This window comes from Eremothecium gossypii, chromosome IV (genome assembly GCF_000091025.4).
Source record: "Eremothecium gossypii ATCC 10895 chromosome IV, complete sequence".
NCBI lineage: Eukaryota > Fungi > Ascomycota > Saccharomycetes > Saccharomycetales > Saccharomycetaceae > Eremothecium > Eremothecium gossypii.
In genome coordinates this window covers 69,641-86,505 of record NC_005785.6, presented here as the reverse complement: position 1 = coordinate 86,505, position 16,865 = coordinate 69,641, and the positions used below count along the sequence as shown (strand labels likewise).

The 16,865-nt window shown below is 51.8% G+C and overlaps 10 protein-coding genes across 10 annotated transcripts; 7 read left to right on the top strand and 3 right to left on the bottom strand.

The window, feature by feature from the left end:
• Positions 1-20: 20 nt before the first annotated feature.
• On the bottom strand, positions 21-838 carry PRE8 (proteasome core particle subunit alpha 2; the record flags this gene model as incomplete). Its single annotated transcript, NM_209094.1, has 2 exons — positions 21-729; positions 795-838. The coding sequence occupies 2 exons, from the start codon at positions 836-838 to the stop codon at positions 21-23; spliced, it is 753 nt and encodes a 250-aa protein (NP_983741.1).
• A 226-nt stretch (positions 839-1,064) lies between these two features.
• Positions 1,065-1,713, bottom strand: AGOS_ADL355W (ADL355Wp; the record flags this gene model as incomplete). Its single annotated transcript, NM_209093.2, has 2 exons — positions 1,065-1,640; positions 1,711-1,713. The coding sequence occupies 2 exons, from the start codon at positions 1,711-1,713 to the stop codon at positions 1,065-1,067; spliced, it is 579 nt and encodes a 192-aa protein (NP_983740.2).
• A 128-nt stretch (positions 1,714-1,841) lies between these two features.
• Positions 1,842-2,557, top strand: AGOS_ADL356CA (ADL356C-Ap; the record flags this gene model as incomplete). The annotated part of the gene is made up of 2 exons (NM_001355313.1): positions 1,842-1,847; positions 1,901-2,557. The coding sequence occupies 2 exons, from the start codon at positions 1,842-1,844 to the stop codon at positions 2,555-2,557; spliced, it is 663 nt and encodes a 220-aa protein (NP_001342253.1).
• A 414-nt stretch (positions 2,558-2,971) lies between these two features.
• Positions 2,972-4,497, top strand: ERG13 (hydroxymethylglutaryl-CoA synthase; the record flags this gene model as incomplete). The annotated part of the gene is made up of 2 exons (NM_209092.2): positions 2,972-3,073; positions 3,205-4,497. 2 exons carry the CDS (start codon positions 2,972-2,974, stop codon positions 4,495-4,497), a joined length of 1,395 nt encoding a protein of 464 aa, NP_983739.1.
• A 521-nt stretch (positions 4,498-5,018) lies between these two features.
• RPM2 (ribonuclease P) lies at positions 5,019-8,549 on the top strand (the record flags this gene model as incomplete). Its single annotated transcript, NM_209091.2, has 1 exon — positions 5,019-8,549. The coding sequence occupies one exon, from the start codon at positions 5,019-5,021 to the stop codon at positions 8,547-8,549; it is 3,531 nt and encodes a 1,176-aa protein (NP_983738.2).
• A 246-nt stretch (positions 8,550-8,795) lies between these two features.
• RSC9 (Rsc9p) lies at positions 8,796-10,553 on the bottom strand (the record flags this gene model as incomplete). Its single annotated transcript, NM_209090.1, has 1 exon — positions 8,796-10,553. The coding sequence occupies one exon, from the start codon at positions 10,551-10,553 to the stop codon at positions 8,796-8,798; it is 1,758 nt and encodes a 585-aa protein (NP_983737.1).
• A 538-nt stretch (positions 10,554-11,091) lies between these two features.
• Positions 11,092-11,613, top strand: AGOS_ADL359C (ADL359Cp; the record flags this gene model as incomplete). Its single annotated transcript, NM_209089.1, has 1 exon — positions 11,092-11,613. One exon carries the CDS (start codon positions 11,092-11,094, stop codon positions 11,611-11,613), a length of 522 nt encoding a protein of 173 aa, NP_983736.1.
• A 221-nt stretch (positions 11,614-11,834) lies between these two features.
• On the top strand, positions 11,835-13,772 carry MSC1 (double-strand break repair enhancer MSC1; the record flags this gene model as incomplete). Its single annotated transcript, NM_209088.2, has 1 exon — positions 11,835-13,772. The coding sequence occupies one exon, from the start codon at positions 11,835-11,837 to the stop codon at positions 13,770-13,772; it is 1,938 nt and encodes a 645-aa protein (NP_983735.1).
• Positions 13,773-14,125: 353 nt separating this feature from the next.
• Positions 14,126-14,827, top strand: AGOS_ADL361C (Mg-dependent acid phosphatase; the record flags this gene model as incomplete). Its single annotated transcript, NM_209087.2, has 1 exon — positions 14,126-14,827. The coding sequence occupies one exon, from the start codon at positions 14,126-14,128 to the stop codon at positions 14,825-14,827; it is 702 nt and encodes a 233-aa protein (NP_983734.2).
• A 644-nt stretch (positions 14,828-15,471) lies between these two features.
• RTS3 (Rts3p) lies at positions 15,472-16,023 on the top strand (the record flags this gene model as incomplete). Its single annotated transcript, NM_209086.2, has 1 exon — positions 15,472-16,023. One exon carries the CDS (start codon positions 15,472-15,474, stop codon positions 16,021-16,023), a length of 552 nt encoding a protein of 183 aa, NP_983733.2.
• Between the last annotated feature and the right edge of the window lie 842 nt (positions 16,024-16,865).

Sequence of the window (16,865 nt, the reverse complement as noted above, 5' to 3'; positions counted from 1 at the left end):
ATCAGACGGTTAGCACAGGGCTACAATGCGTCCAACCTATCGTTAATCTCCTGTGCAGTGAACTTCCTGAACCGGGGCCCTTTGGCAGAGGCATCGCCCTTGTAGCCGAGCATGTCGTCGTTCTCCTCACCCACTACGGCTAATTCAATGGTCTCGCCATTGAATTCGCCTTCTACAGACTCTTTCAATGTCAGCAAGGCGATGTGGATCGCGTCTTCCAGCTCCAGCTCGTCGTTCCACCTCTTCTCCAAAAATGTCTTTGCCGCAGTCGCACCTTTACCAATGGCAGTAGCCTTCCACGGGAAGTACGAGCCCGATGGGTCCACTTGGTACAAGCCAAACCCATTGTGTTCGTCATAGCCCGCCACCAGCAGCGAAACACCGAATGGACGCACACCTCCCGACTGCGTCGCCTCCTGCATAATCTTCGCGATCTGCGACACCAGGATCTTCGTGGGCGGGTACTCTCCGTACGCCTTGCGGTAACTGCCGTATGCGGTCTTCCGCGACTTGTTGATCAACACGCGGAAGTCTGGCCCCATCCCAGAGTATACCGCCCCAATGTCCGGCGTTATCTGCGACACCTTGTCCAGCGTGTCTTTTATCGTCAACGTCGTGTTCGCCTTTTTCTCCGTCGCTATCACCACACCATTGGTTGCCTTGATCCCTAGCGATGTCACACCCTGCTTGACCGCAGCAAGAGCGTAGTCAATCTGACCTAATTTGCCGCTGGAACGTCCCTGTTAGTAAATCTGCTGCCTGCCGCCGTAGGGCAACACCACCCCATTACATACCTTGGTGAAAAGGTCGTTAAAGAAAACGAATATCTATCAGCCATTGTTGATCCTCGCCTATTAGGTTTACTGCTGTTACAACTGGCCTTGTAAGTCTATATATTACCAGTTTGCCACCAATATTTCACATCAAGAGAACTGGTTAGTCACTATATACGTGATACGATTCTGACCGGGATCCGCCGCTGACCGGTACAGCACAAGGCGAGGTTCCGGGTGCCAGCGCCGCCGCGCCTCCAAGCGCTGCCTAGACCGATCTGGGACTGTGATTCACGCTGAGGGCGGTAGCGGGGCGGTAACGGCGGCAGAAGAGTGCGCCACGTGACCTGTATTGCGGGCCTCGTCGGACCTGTGCTGGGGCATAATGTGCCGCGACTTCCACTGACTCAGCATTAGGCCGTTGGCAATGTGATATCCGATTATCCGGCGGTGGATGAAGTTGCACTGCTCACCGCGGTCGCAGGTGCCCTCCTCGTAGCTCTTACACACGGCTTCGCGGAAGTCGGTCACATGCGAGAGGTCGCAGTACAGCGGCCGCTCGCCGTACCAACGCGTGATCAGGGCGTCGCGCGCGGCCTTGGCGGCGTCGATAGTGCTGTATCGTATGTAGACATTGCCGTTGAGGTGGTCTGTCTTGTTCTCGCAGACGATCAGCTCCTGAACCTCGCCGAAGCGCGCGGCCTCAAGGAAGACGTCCTCGTAGAAGCTTTCAAAGTCCTCTGTAAGGGCATGGAGGTCCTTGTAGTCGCGGGGGGGCACATACATGTTGTAGATCACGATGGTGTACGAGTTGATGGGGCTGTTGTGACGCTTGGAGCACTTGTCACCGTGTCGGCATGCGCCTATCTTGTAGTAGAAATGGCTGTAAAGTTAGTACTTGATCCAGACTCGTGCTGCCCCTACGGGTAATACATACCATCGGTCGCGGTCGTCATAAGACATGATGTGTGTGGTTTGGTCCGGTGTAGTGTGTCTTGAATAAGCGAAGGGCGATGCTTTTCTGAACTTCAAGAACGCAGTGCATCGAGCACAGAGACGCAAGCGAACATGGGAGTATGTATCGCTGTCCACGGTTCATGTGGCAGGGAACTAACTAACCATCGCAGAACGATGGTGGCACCATCAATAGGTCCAAGAACCTCGCAGTGGCAGCAGTGAGAGGTGCTAATGTCGCTGCGGACGACAACGTCCAGGAGTACAATTGGCAGTCCCAGTGGACCAGCTGCCGGCTTTCAGGCAAGCCCCTGCAGCTGCCTGTTGTGGGCGACTGCAAGGGTAACATCATCAACAAGGAGGCCCTGCTGGAGTGGCTGCTGGACCGCCAGGAGCGCGGCGCCGGAAAGCCGCGGCCTGAATTCCGGCACCTGCGCCGCCGGGCGGACATGGTAGAGCTGCACAACCTCGTGGCGGAGGGCGACGCCGGAATCCTGCGCTGTCCGGTGGGCGACGCGACGCTAGGCCAGTCGAAGGGCCGTTTCGTGTACCTGGCGTCCTGCGGCGACGTGATGCCGCAAAAGCTGCAACAACAAGTGTCCCAGTGCGCCGTGTGCGGGAAGGCCTACGACCCATTAGATGTGGTGCTGATCAACCCACGCGCCGCGGACGAGCATGCAGCCCTCCGCGACCGGATGCGGGTCCTTGTAGAGCGCGGCCTGTCACACAGCGGCAAGCCCCTGCCCAAGAAAAAGCGCAGCCGTTCGCCCTCTGCCCCAGAGGGACCACCGCCAGCAAAGAAGGCAGCGACGCGGGTTGGGACCGACTGATTGGGATCGATAGCGTTGGATATCGAACCAACTGGCAGCTGTAGGCTATCCGAGAACTGTCACGTGATTACAGACATTCCCTCTTAACGAGGTAGGCCATCGCAGATCGATGTGATAGATCAACTCTCGTTTAGCTATTCGGACGGAATCCGTTACCACCAGTTAACCTGCTGCGTAAGCGGCTTCTACAGATCACGTGAGAGATTTTTTGTGACCTCGTTTACAGCGGCCACTATACGAAGATCGCAGTGGCGACCTCCCGCTGCTGTCGCCTTTCTGGCCTCTTACTTGCAGCCTCACGGTGAGTGAAGACACAGAACGAGCATACTTGTGCTACGAGATCTGAGGAACAGCCAGTGAAGGTGCATTTAGTTTACCTCGTCCAATTCCATAGTCAATATTAAGTCTAACATAATGACCGATCCTAACCAAGCGAAGAAACAGAAGATTGAGGCGCAACCTCCAAGGCCCCAGAACATCGGTATCAAGGCTATTGAGTTGTACATTCCATCACAGGTAAGTGCGGACATATAGGCGCTGTTTTGGAAGACATGGCTCAGCGGCTGCGGGCGCGGCGGTGGCGCGGCGGCAGTCCAGGCATGGCTTCAAATACGGCGGCTCTTCAGATCTGAAACTAACAACAGCAGTGCGTGAACCAAGAGGCATTGGAGGCGTATGACGGCGTGTCGCAAGGCAAGTACACTATCGGCTTGGGCCAGACCAACATGAGCTTTGTGAACGACCGCGAGGACATCTACTCGATGTGTTTGACCGCGTGCTCGAACTTGATGAAGAACTACGATATCAAGCCGGAAAGCATCGGCCGCCTCGAGGTGGGTACGGAGACGTTGCTTGACAAGTCGAAGTCCGTGAAGTCTATTTTGATGCAGTTGTTCGGCGAGAACACCGACTTGGAGGGTGTCGATACCGTGAACGCCTGCTATGGCGGTACTAACGCGTTGTTTAACTCCTTGAACTGGATTGAGTCCAGTTCGTGGGACGGTCGTGACGCAATCGTTGTTTGTGGTGACATCGCAATCTACGACAAGGGTGCCGCCCGGCCCACTGGCGGTGCGGGAACTGTCGCTCTCCTGATCGGTCCAGACGCCCCCATTGTCTTTGACTCTGTGCGTGGCTCGTACATGGAGCACGTCTACGACTTCTACAAGCCTGACTTCCGCAGTGAGTATCCATACGTGGACGGCCACTTCTCACTAACATGCTACGTCAAGGCCGTCGACCAGGCTTACCGCGCTTATTCTCGGAAGGCTATCGCCAAGGGTCTTGCAGAGAATCCAGCGGGCCCAGAAGCCGTGAATGTCGCCACCTTCTTTGACTACAACGTCTTCCACGTCCCCACCTGTAAGTTGGTCACCAAGTCGTACGGCCGTTTGCTATATAACGACTTCAGAGCCAACCCAGAGCTTTACCCAGAAGTCTCTGCAGACCTCGCTACGCTTGACTACGAAGCCTCGCTTGCTGACAAGAACATTGAGAAGACATTCGTGGGTCTTGCTAAGCCCCTCCACAAAGCGCGTGTTGAGCCATCCCTTGTTGTCCCAACCAACACTGGAAACATGTACACGGGGTCCGTGTATGCCGCATTGGCCTCCCTGCTCTACTATGTGGGCAACGACGCCTTGCAGGGCAAGCGCATTGGCCTCTTCTCATACGGTTCGGGTCTTGCGGCTTCCTTGTTCTCCGTCCGCGTCCTGGGCGACATTAAGCACATCACCCACAACTTGGCGCTAGACACTAAGCTTCAAAACAGAAAGACAGAGACTCCAGAGGACTACGAAAAGGCCCTCGCTCTCCGCGAAGCTGCCCACCTACAGAAGGCTTATACCCCACAGGGCTCTCTTGACCTTCTGCAACCAGGCACCTACTACTTGACTGCGGTCGACGACAGATACAGAAGATCCTACGCCGTTAAGGAGTGATTTATTTTTAAATCCAGCCAGCTACTTGCTAGACTTTCTCTGCAGTGGTTATATATACCCATGTATAGATCCTCCAATAAGACATCTTCTATTGCTGCGGCTATCTGTTTTGCGTCATGTGATGACTTGGTACATTCTCTTTCCGGTCTTTCCCGTTCCGAGCCTGTGTCTGAATTCCGAATCTAAAGTCTTGTTCGAACTATGCTTTCTGATTGGTCCATCACGCTACGCCAACATCCTCCGGGTAAAACCTGGAATTCGTATTTTCTGACTAACTATCAGGATCTCCGCTACGGGGTTTTCTGCGCTCGAGGCGAGACAGATGAGTAGCCGGCGTTGAACAACTATATATTGCAAGAGCATCGCTGTACCACTGATGAGCAGTTACCAACCCGCAAACCTAGCCACATACCCTCGTCTCTGAAGCAGAGACCTCTGTAACCATTCTAATTTCGTTCAAACAATCTGGAGCGACACTGATTTGCGCTTGCTTACTCACCTAGTAGCTAGTGAAGAGCACCATGGCTTTCAAGACGTTCAAATACAAGCTATATTCGAAGGGCTATCACTCTGCGGCGCAGAAGCCCGCAACGTCCTTCTTTGACAGCTCATATCAATATCTGAAACAAAACCAGGGTCTGGTTAGCCTGGATACGGCGATTTCTCAACCGTTCAATGGTTACTTGAATCCGCATCCGGTGGTGGTTGCCGGCGTGAACTACACGAATGTACAGGAAGTACTGGAGTTAGCAGATGAAGAAGGCAACCGCTTGCGTGAGGAAACAGAGGAGGCGCCAGCTGGGACACTGACTGCTCGGCCGCGGGCGCTAATCCGCCGAAATTCCGACTCGTTTCAGTTCCTAACGTTACCAGGCCTGCAGAAGTCGGACTTCAATCCGCGATATTCACAGTGCTTCTACACCAGCGCTGCAGCGCCGGGCGACGCAGAGGGCTTGCACACGGCTGCTGAACCTCAGCCAGATGTAAGGTTCCAGGAAGACCTGCCCCCATGGCAGTTAGATAGAGAGCCGTGTCTCAACGAGAAAACCTTTCTTGCCACAAGCATCAAAGAGATTAAAACGTGCATGGAAAATGAGGATTATAATAAGGTCAACTGTATTTACCAAGCACTAAAGAGGAATGGTATCGTACCACCCGTGAACACTTTCGAACAAGTGTTGTGCGCTATCAAATTGCGTGATATGGATGCAGATGATCCGGAGGGCAAAATGGTGCAATTATTAAATTGCTACCAAGACCTTGTCTCAAACAAGCTGAAACCCACAACTGAGATTTACACGATAGTGATCGGCAGTTTACTAGAACGCGCGGCTACTACCAAGGTCCTCAAGGAGGGGCTGGGCGAGGACTTTTTTAAAATCGCGTTAGACCTATTTTTTGCATCTAACTACACGCATACTCGTGGATTTAACCAAGAATTGCTCGATCGCATCCTATTGGGTGCCAATCTGTATCCGGGACATATAAAATACAGCATGCTAACATCCCTCGTTAATGATTCACTGGAGTATGAAAAGACTGAGTTTTATTACATTTCCATGATCAACTACGCACGCGAATGCAAAGATGCTACGCGTCTGAAGGCTTTGTATGATGAATTCCGCGAGGCGACTAAATCTAACGACAGGCTTCGTACTTATCAGTATGAGGTGTATAGCATGGTGGTAGCTGGGCTTGTCAGCTTAGATTCCCTGGAAGTTGCTGTGAAGCTGCTTGATCGCCTTCTCACGCAAATTCGCTCAACAGATGGTCTTGATTCCTGTCAGACGCTGGTTCTGTCCAACTTCCTGTTGGCCGTCGCAAGGAACAACCCCAAGACAGCATACAAACTCTGGACGCAATTTCAACAGCATTCCTGGGTACCCGAATTTTCCTACGAATTTTACCTTGCGATGCTTGAAAGCAGTATTGAGGATATGGATGTCGCAAGGAATGTATACATGTACCTTTATGGTATGAAGCCTGACTTCCGGAAAGACCCAGCTTCGTTCAAAGAATATTTGCTCTATCCTAGGAATAAAGGGCATGTGCTAAGTGCTCTCCTGCATCAGTCTATGCAGCATTCTGATAAAGAACTTATAAACAGACTTCTTGAAGAATCGATATGCAAAAGGCTACCATTCAAGATCGATTTATATGGCCCAATTTTTGCGTACCTCAAAAGCATCGAGATACCACCCACGTATCTCTTACGATTTATTGAATGCCATGGCACGCTACTAACATCGCTTACTGGTAGCGAGCAATTTATTTTTCTGCAAGCATTAGTCACATACTTTTCTTCTTATGATTTGTTGAAGAGTGTCACTGAGATGTCATTTTTCCGGGATGTCTGTGCTTCTTTCGATATTACAGTTAGCGATACGATCCCTTATAATGGCCTAGCTGCTTGTTTCGAGGCGCTTTGGAAGGCCCCTCAAAAGATTGAGCACTATGGTAATGTTCTAGAGTTGCATGCATTACTGATTACTCGCATTTATGATCCTGCGTTGTCTCAGTATAAAATATCCGCCCCTGTTGTCCAGGAGCTGAAAAGCAAAGTAACCGAAAGATTCCAGAAGTTGGCAAGCAATTTTAGACGTTTGCACCTGGACTCAACTAGGTGTCCTGCAGAAGTTTCGCAAGCAGTGAAGATAGTGCGTCTCCCGACTGAAACGCAGAACTATTTTACTAACCCTGGTGACTGGGACAAGACTTATCCATTGAGCCTGTCCATTCTTCTTTCAGTCGATCTGCATGCAGGAATCAGAGAGTTTAGTCGTCTACTGAAAGATGGTTATTGTTTTGACTTTGAAACTTACAAATCTTTGATCCACTACCGATACGTCGATGATCATGTTGTTTCAAAATCACTAGAATTATGTCCATCCAATAAGAGTTCAAAAGAGGAGTTATGCGACCTACTCGTAACCTGTACGCCTGCCCGTGCTTTAAATGAGCTGATTTTGTCTAATCCTTCTTTCCAATCGGAAATTAGGCCATATCTTTCAGATTCATCTCTTCTTGAGATTTTGAGACATTGCGCGGATATTGATTTCTTCATTACGTCGGTAGGGTTTCCTGAGAATTTTAAGAGTATTGCTGCAGCCGCAGAATTTAGGAGAACAATTGAGTACCTGTATGTTCGTCTTCTGAAGTCTAAAAGGTACACTGAAATCATCAGTTTTAACAAGATTACGTCCGTTCTTGACCTTACGGTTCTTATGAAGGCTTGCATTAGAACAGGTGCTTACGAAGCTTACCTTAACCTCAAGAAACAATTTGGGCGCGAGTATAAAGCTGAACTGGTTGCAATCCACGCAGAATATCTGGTTAACATATTCAAATTCGATGAGGCGGTAGCGCTAGTTGAAAACGCGGCTGTTAAAACCACCGCTGCTAGAGATGTGTCATCTTTTGCACAATTTATACAGTCCTTTAGCAAGGAAGTCAAAACGAATGAGAATGTTGAAAATACGTTACAGTTGGCAAACGCGCTGTGCTCATTGAGATCGCTAGAAGAAATGAATGACCTCTATGAATCAGTTGTATCCTCAAAACAGCATCCGTTGGTTGATGGAACTAACATTGCATTTGCGGTGAAGCTTGAACTATTGGAGCAAATGCTGAATAACTTGCATGACGCATTGCCGTTCTTAGATCTGAAGTCTGAAGATTGCAAGAAGCATGTCATGGAGAGGCTTAATAACTATCTCTTGTTCAGAAATCGTTTTCATTTACCGAATGCCAGAAAAGAAGATCTCCTTCAGCTTATGACTATCTGGTCATTTGTGGCACCTGAAGCAATAGATAATTTATTCAATGAGTTGGTTGAAACATTATATGCGTCTGGAACTTCGCCGCAGAAGCATTTGTACGTCAATGATGGATTTGTGCTGCCGTGTGATCGCTCTCTAGCGAACACGCTGGTTGACTGGATAAAGACGTTTTACCAACAAGAACACAACCCTGAAAACTTGATTAAAGTTGAGAATTTCCAGCAAGTTCTTGGTAATTTCTACACAGGGAAAGATATTATGACATTTATTTAATTTTAATACTATCCGTTTACTGTTACTTCAGGCATTAGCAACTAATAACTTTCGAGCTTCCAGAGTGGCTTGCGATGTAGAGTTGCAACATCTGGGACGCAGCTACTGGTATGAGTTTCCAACCTCTCACGTATTCGACTTGCATTGGCAGCACGTCAGCAAATGGCGCAATCATTTTCTATTATAATACATTATTAGTATCTTCGTACTTACGACGCTATCGGCATTCCAAACTAAATACACAACTCAAAGTGTAGGGATATTATCCATAAACTCGCTCAAAACTGCGTTTAAGGGCGGGACATCCGCTAACGTGTGCATAATACTGGGCTTAACGCTATTGCAAAATTTCAATCCAAGTCCCTGCGTGTCATTGGATAGAAGACACAAGAACGTGGCACTCGCCTTGGACACATCCGACAATTTTGTTGGAAATTTTAATTTCGGTAGGACAATTTGCTTTGCCTCGGCAGTTTTCAAGGCATCTTCTACATCTTTCACGTTGGCAGAATCACCAGCATTAGTGACATTTCCCATAGTGGTTGGAGGAGTAACAGCGGCGTTTGCTGATGCAGCAGCTTCGCCGTCATTAATGCTTACAGCCTTTATCCTTGGCTGGATGCCCTTTATGACGAACCGTTTCTGGGCAGTAACGGGATCAGTAACAACCATAGCAGCCGCACCTACGAAAGCATTCGATACATTTTTAATAAATTCGACAGCAGGTAGTAGTCTTCTTCCGGATTGCTTTACAGGCTCGCTAAAGATGTGTTCGTAGCTCTTCCAAAGAGAAATTTGTGTAACTTCAGAGTCAGCAGCGGACTCAAAACAGCACCTCAACCAAGCGGTTGACCGCATAGGTTCATTCAAGCCCAATAGTTTTTGGAATAGATCAGGGGGAAGAGTTGGAACATGCGTAGGGGGTCTCGGTTTTACTCGCCTAACTAGTTTTATCTCTACTTTTGAAAGATAGTCGTAGTCGGGAAGCTCAACATTGTAAGTCAACAAGCTAGGCAAAACTGTAGTCAAGATTGAGTTCCGCTCAGGGTTTGACAACAGAGTAGTTATTCTCTCACTCCCAGGCAAGATGTACTGGTATAGAAAATCCAGTGAAGCCATAACCAGCTCGTTGTCACAGTCCACCAGAAGATAGGAGACAATCAGGTTGAGGATTTCGTCATCTAGGTTATCTGCTGCACTTTCCTGGTCTGCTTTGGACCTAACCAACAACCGCGAAAGCGACCGCAAAATCGAGATAACATGGTATCTATCATTGGTCACACGCAATATGGAAACTAGGTTTTTGAAAAAGGGATCGTCCTTCTTTGCCGGCGCGATATAAGACGAAATGGCCTCAACAAGGTCTAGCACATAATTAATCAGTTCCATGAAAAGAGGCGCATTTTCTTGGTACATGACATGGTTCGGGTGGTTGAAAAGGTTGCACCATTCCAGCACAGTCAGCAGAAACAACTTCAGTGGCTCGTTCATCGCAAGTACCTGTGTCGAATCGGAGTCCTGCGCCAAGTTGCGCAGGATCAGTATGGCGTTCAAGCCCTTCTCGAACTGGTAGAAATCCTCCTCCACAAGCGGCCACTTGAACATCTCCAAAATCGGCGCCATGGCCACCACAAACGTGTTGAACGTGTCAACCAGCTCACGGTTCATCCGCAAAGACACCATATAGGGCGCCTTGTTGCTGTATACGAGGTACTTCTTCAGACTCCATGTCACTTCCTCGTCCACTCCGCTCATCAGTGCCATCTTCATCCTTGTCAGATCGTCAACCCCCACGATTGACCCATTAGGAAGATTCTGATACACCGTGAGTCCTGCCAGCGCGTGCTGCAACACATGTCCCGCCTTTGAGCCGCTGCTGCCGGACATCTCTCGCATCACACTTATTGGCATAGGAGCCACCGTCTGGAAACTCGTCAACTGTTCCATCTCATTGTGTGCGCTCGTAGCCTCCCCGCCAAGCCCAGGCGTACCTTGCTTGAACATCCTTGGCCTCTATTCGGTCTGCTTGTGGTTAAATTCGCGCTGTTTACTGGGATGGTGATGGCAACAACGATCGAGCTTGGCTCAAGAAATCGGACAACACAGGTCACGTGCTTTAATATTTGTGTCACGTGAATATCTTCTTCCCAGTTGCAATCACGTGATTAACGGGAATCATTGAGATTGAAGCAATAAGCGAGCAACAATGTAGCAGCGGCTGCAACTACCAAACGGATTCAGCCGACGGGCTCCGATTATCAGATCGCATACATATAGGAATGGCACCACCATGGCCCTCTCTGCGCCCCAGCATAACGAACTGAAAACTGAACGCGAAAACTGATTATGCAGGCGACGGGCCTCGTCGACAAACGCGCCCGCAAGGCATGGCGTCTTGACTCAGAGCATCCGCTGCCGCAGGGCTGCTACACACTGTGCCCCGGCGTGTGGACTGCAACCGGCAACCCACAGACGGGCGGCACACTATCGCAGATCGACCTCACAGAGATTGCTGCAACTCCGGGAACATATTTTGTAGCAGATGCAGCATGGGACGCGGCGATCACCATCCACCTGCTGGATGCCGGCGTGCATCCTGATCACGTGCGACTACGGGGTGCAGCCGCCTTGGGTCGTCTTCCGCCGTACTGTCTGTTCTCTGTGCGGGAGCCACCGAATCATAGCACGCGTGGGACTATCCACGAGTGCGGCGGTGGCCCGCGCTCATACACAGGTTGCAATTGTGGCTGCGCCATCTGCTGAATGGAATCCTACGTCCGCTCCCGCACATGGAACCACAATTACCAGAGGACGAGGGGGCGTGGAGCAGACTGCCGGAATATGCGCGAGGGCGAGAAGGTCCATCGCGCCGAGATCCGCGAGCTCCTGCTGTTGCGGAATCCTACAGCGGTATCTTAGGCGACCACGGTTCCGTTGCTACGGGGCGGGCGTTACCCGGTCATATACTCACGTGACTACTTGTGGCTCACGACATTTAGTCAGGGAGAGGGGTGCGAGGGGAATCTGGGCAGAAGATGGTAGAACGGGGGGATGGCTGGTGTGACGAAAAGGCCCATGGGTCAACATGCTTACGACATAGGGATGGCAAACAGCGTCTACCAGGGGTAGCTTTCATGTCATAGACGAACCTCGGAAATATCCCTATAACCCAAAAAATTCGCCCAACAGACAAGAGGGGTGAGAACTCACAAAGCATATATAGTGGTCATATTCTGTGAGGGACGACGTTTTCACTGGCACAAGACAAGTTATCAAACAACAAGCATGAGAGTGTCACATTGGATGATAGCCGTATCTGCAGCGCTCGCTGCAGGTGCGACAGCGTCCTCTGCTGCTGAGCAGTGGAACGTTGCAGACCTCAAGGAGTATTTGAAAGATAGTGGGCAAGAGGTGGCGCATGATTCTTTAGATGCACTAAGGGATGCTGCAAGCAAGGAATGGGAAAAGCACACTGATGGGCGTAAGTCCATGCTTGATTTGCTTTGGAGACCGAAGCAGACGCCGCATGACTGGTTCGGAAGCGACTACACGAATCCCGTCAGCGAATGGTTGTTCAACACATGGCCTGTTGAGGAACTCCAGAAACTATTGAAGCACAGTCGGGTCAAGACAGACCCCACCTGGTCGCGTGATAAGCTTGTCGCCGTTTCCAAGCGGAACTTTAAAAAGATATCGGAAACCTTGGGTGTGTCTGGTTATTACCCTTCAGAGTCATACTTTAAGTTGTGGGACAGTTCGGAACTAAAGGAATGGCTCGAAGACTATGGTATTCCATACTCGAAGGCTGCTACTGCAAGGGATCAGCTATTAAAGGTTGTCCGCGAGAATATCCGCCGTGCCTCAGACTTCTATCACGATGAGCGTTACGAGGTTCTAACGTCGGTAGGATTTTTGAACGATGAGTTCAGCAGAACAGGCACTGTTGACCATGTCGATTTTTCGTCTTGGCCTTTAGACTCCTTGCGTAGTTGGCTCGAGGTCCATAAGTTGAAGTTCGACAGGAACATGGCCGAAGACAAGCAGTACTTGGTGGCTCTAGCTGAAAAGAACAAGAAATTGCTCATGGACGATGTTGAATGGCTAGGTAGCATTGCTCAGAAGGAACTTGCAGAGATATTCAAACAGAAGGACGCGGCGATGAAGCTAAGCAAGGAGGCCGCTGGTAAGTCCAAGAACGCTATTAAGAAGTCTGGTCAAAATGCGGTTCAATACGGCAAGGACGCGGGTAACGCTGCTATGGGATACGGAAAGAATGTAGGGAAGGATGCTGTCAACGCTGGCAGGGACGTAGCTAACGCTGGTAAGCATGCAGGCAAAGATGCCGTTAACGCGGGCAAGGATGCAGTGAACACCGGTAAGCACGCAGGCAAGGATGCGGTCAATGCAGGCAAGAAGGCCGGTAAGGATGCCGTTGCCGCAGGTAAACATGCAGGCAAGGATGTCGTCGATGCCGGAAGGGACGCCATACACGCTGGCAAGGAGGCCGGCATGGACGCCGTTGAAGTTGGCAGAGAGGCAGGAGACTCCTTTGTGCACCACGGCAAGGACTTATTCCATGCTGGTCAGGAATCTGCGGAAAGCCTATGGGATAGCATAAAAGGGTACTTCAACAAGGCAGACGACGTAATCAATGACACCTTCCTCCTAGACGTTGAGAACTGGCCGAAGCGTAGATTAAAGCACTTCTTGGAAGCTCGCGGTGTGAAGTACTCTTTGCTCTCCACGCGGAAAGATCTTCTAAAATCAGTCATCAAGTACAGAAATAAGCCCGTGCATGACTTGAAAGAAACCAAGAACAAGTGGTTCCCCAGCTGGACTCTTGAAAACTTGCAGCATTGGTCTTCAGAGAAGACCGAGCAGGGCAAGGAGAAATACAACTCCGCAAAGGACCATTTGAAGGCGGGCAGCAACAAGGTCCAGGACCAATCGAAGGAGGCAAACGAAGCGATCAAGCAGAAGATTGACGACTGGGTCGAGACATTCAACTCGTGGACCACCGATGACTTGCAGACCTACTTGCGCAGTTTCGGCATCCAGCCACCTAAGTCCTACAAGAAGGACCAGTTGGTGGACCTAGCGTTGAAGCACTCTAAGGCTTTTTTCGGTTCTTCGTCTGACTCATCGGAGTCCGGTTACTTCCGCTTCGTGCCACGGATCGCACGCAAGTGGTTCAACTACGGCTACTCGCTGCTAGTGCGCTGAGAGTGCACTCAGTCCGCCCTTTACTTTATGTAGTTTATATTTTAATCGATGATTTCTTAGTGATAGTCGTCCCGCCCTGGCGCCGTCCAGCCCCATCCGCCTTGGCCGGATGCCCTTGGCATGGTTAGTGCGCACCTGGACCAATGCACAGCTCGACATCATGTGCTCCGCAGGGCGCCGGCTCGTAACCCTGGAGCGTCCAACCAAGCCAACAGTCCACCGGTGCGGTCGGGTCCCTCTGGCAGCTGAAACGTCTCCGCACATTCGTGGCCGCCAAGGCTGTACCCATACCTATTCACTGCAACAACCAGGGGTGGGTTTATGCCTCCGCCACCCCACCTGCCCGATGAGGCATGTGCCGCACCCGATCAGGCCATTTCGACAAGCCCCAAACCAGCAGCCGGCGGCCCGCAGGCCCGGAATGCCAGATAATGTGCGGCAGCGTCCACGTGACGGAAGCGCGCTCAAAAGAAAAACTCGCCTCCGTCCGACCCACGGAGCCAACCACGATGCAGTACCCGGACGTTGCCGCCTTCGACCTGGACTACACGGTCTGGCCGTGCTTCTGTGACACACACCTCACCTCGCCGTTCACGCCCGTGGCCACCCCCGCGGGCGAGGTGCTCACCGTTGTAGACGCGGCCGGCTACGAGCTCACGCTCTATCCGGACGTGCCCCGCATCCTGGCCGACCTCAAGCTCCACGGCGTCACGCTGCTGACCGCGTCGCGCACATGGGCGCCGGACGTCGCGCAGCAGCTTTTGCGCACATTCCGCATTCGTGTCGGGGAAGACTTCCTCTCGCTCTCAGAGGTATTTGACGGCGGAGCGTGGGGCGACCACCCCAAGATCCGTCACATAACCGCCGGTCTGGCGGACGTCTACGGGCCCAGCGCCCCCGACCCTCGCGACATCCGCGTGTGGCTGTTCGACGACGAGTCGCGGAACCGCGACGTCGAGCGCCACGGCGTGGCGTACCTCCACGTGCGTGACCCGCAACGAGGGCCCGCCTGGGACTGGTACCAGGCGTCCCTAAGGGGTCGTCAAAACAAATAGCTACATAACCCCGCCTGAGCGGCTGTAAACGAGGACTGACCCACGTCTCGCTTCCACTACTCTGCGTGCCACCCACCCACCGCACGCTTTTGTGTCTGACCCACATCGAGTTTGGCTGCTGATCTTCCGATAACGTGAACGCCAGACGAGTAATAAAGGGGGTGCTGACCAGCGTCAACGATAGGCCCTCAGTGGGAAAAAGACACAGCCTCCAGTGCCCTAGTATAATAGCGTACCACAAGCTCGCATACACAGGTGGCATAGGTCGAGCGCACGGAAGTGAACAACAGGTCTCGCAGGACATACAGCATCTACAGGGCCCTCGCACTGAACACAACGGCAGACTAGCTGCGCAGAAGGACTACAGCAGCAGCAACAGAATTCCGCAGGCGGCAGTAAGCGGGGAAAAAAACAAGTGTATGGGACCTCAAGCGGCAGCAAACGCTGAGTCTGGAGAAGCGCGCACACGCGAGGGTGGGATGATGTTTAAGGCCCCAACGACGCCGTCCAAAGCAGCAGCGAGCGTTGGGGCGGCAGCCAATGGCAGCAAAAAGGGCAAGGCAAAGCGGCCGAGTTGCGGGGGGGCGAGCGCCCCCCCTGCGGCACACCCGCGGCGGCTTTCACAAGAGGAGATTGTAGACCAGATGGAAAAGGAACAGGACGCCATCGTCATGCGCCTTTTGCGCGAGATCGACATATTGCGCGAGGAAAACAGTCGATTACGACGCAACATGGGGCACCTACTCAACGGGGAGCCGCTCTCGCCTACGCCGCCGCAGTCCCGGCGCTCGTCTGTTGCGTCGCTGCGTCAGCAGCAGCTTTTTGGCACGTCCGGCTCCATGGCGTCGACCCCGTCGAGCTCGCGGCGCTCGTCCTTTTCACAAATAGACAACTTGAAATCCGATCTACAGAAGAAGCGTAATTCCGCGTGCAACTATCCCATAACGCTGAGCAACAACGCGAGTTCGCCGTTTGCGAATGCTGCGGGGATGCACGTAGGTAAGCCGGGCACGTACGAGTATGTTGAAGGCCTCTCTGTGCCGGCTGCATGGCCTGCTGGGCCGGATGCAGGCAGCTCTGTGGCAGCTGCCAATACGCGCGGTCGCCGCCGGCGGCAATCCAACGAGCCTTCTGTCGGCGGAGGCGGCGTACGGCTGTCCAAGGTGCCTAACCGGACAGGGTACACAGTCCTCTAACGTGCAGCCACTGGGGTAGTGTATAGTTTTGAGTAACGCATCCTGTATAATGAATGCAGCTTCCATTTTGGTAAATGGCGGGCATATGGCTCCGCTTCGGAAGCCATTTTAGTCGGTACTCGTAAAATGCGGCCATTAACTTATTCCGAGTAGGAGCCTCTCTCCGAGCCATTGAAATTCTACCTTTTGTTTGTCCTGCAGTTACTGCTGACGCATCTGTTTTAGCCTTTTGGGAGGCAGCGAACCTTCGCAACGCGCATAACTGGCATCCGCAACGAGTAAGTACCTGGCCGCAACGGGCATAGGATCCGACGGTTATGTTTAGCAAGTGTTTGGGTTGCTTACTTGCTTGTAATGGCTAGGCCAAGAAAGGAATCCACAGTCACGTATATAAAGTCGACCATAACAGAATGAGTACAGCCTCCCTCGTATTTAGACTCATCCATCAACAATAGATATGAAATTTGGAATTGCATTATTAGCCGCCTTATTCACCGGTCAGGCCTGCGCGGATATCGTGTTTAACGCTGGCCTCGGCCAAGCGGTCGGAGTGGTTGAGATAGGAAAGCCCAAGAAGAGCACCTCGGTCGTCCCACCACCTCCAAGCACCACAGAAGCACCACCATCGCCTCCAAGCACTACCGAAGCACCACCTCCTCCTCCTCCTCCTCCAAGCACCAGTGCGCCTCCACCTCCTCCACCTCCTCCTCCAAGCACCAGTGCGCCTCCACCTCCTCCACCTCCTCCAAGCACCAGTGCGCCTCCACCTCCTCCACCTCCTCCAAGCACCAGCGCTCCTCCAGCTCCAGAACCAAAGACAATTACAGAGACCGAGCCATGCA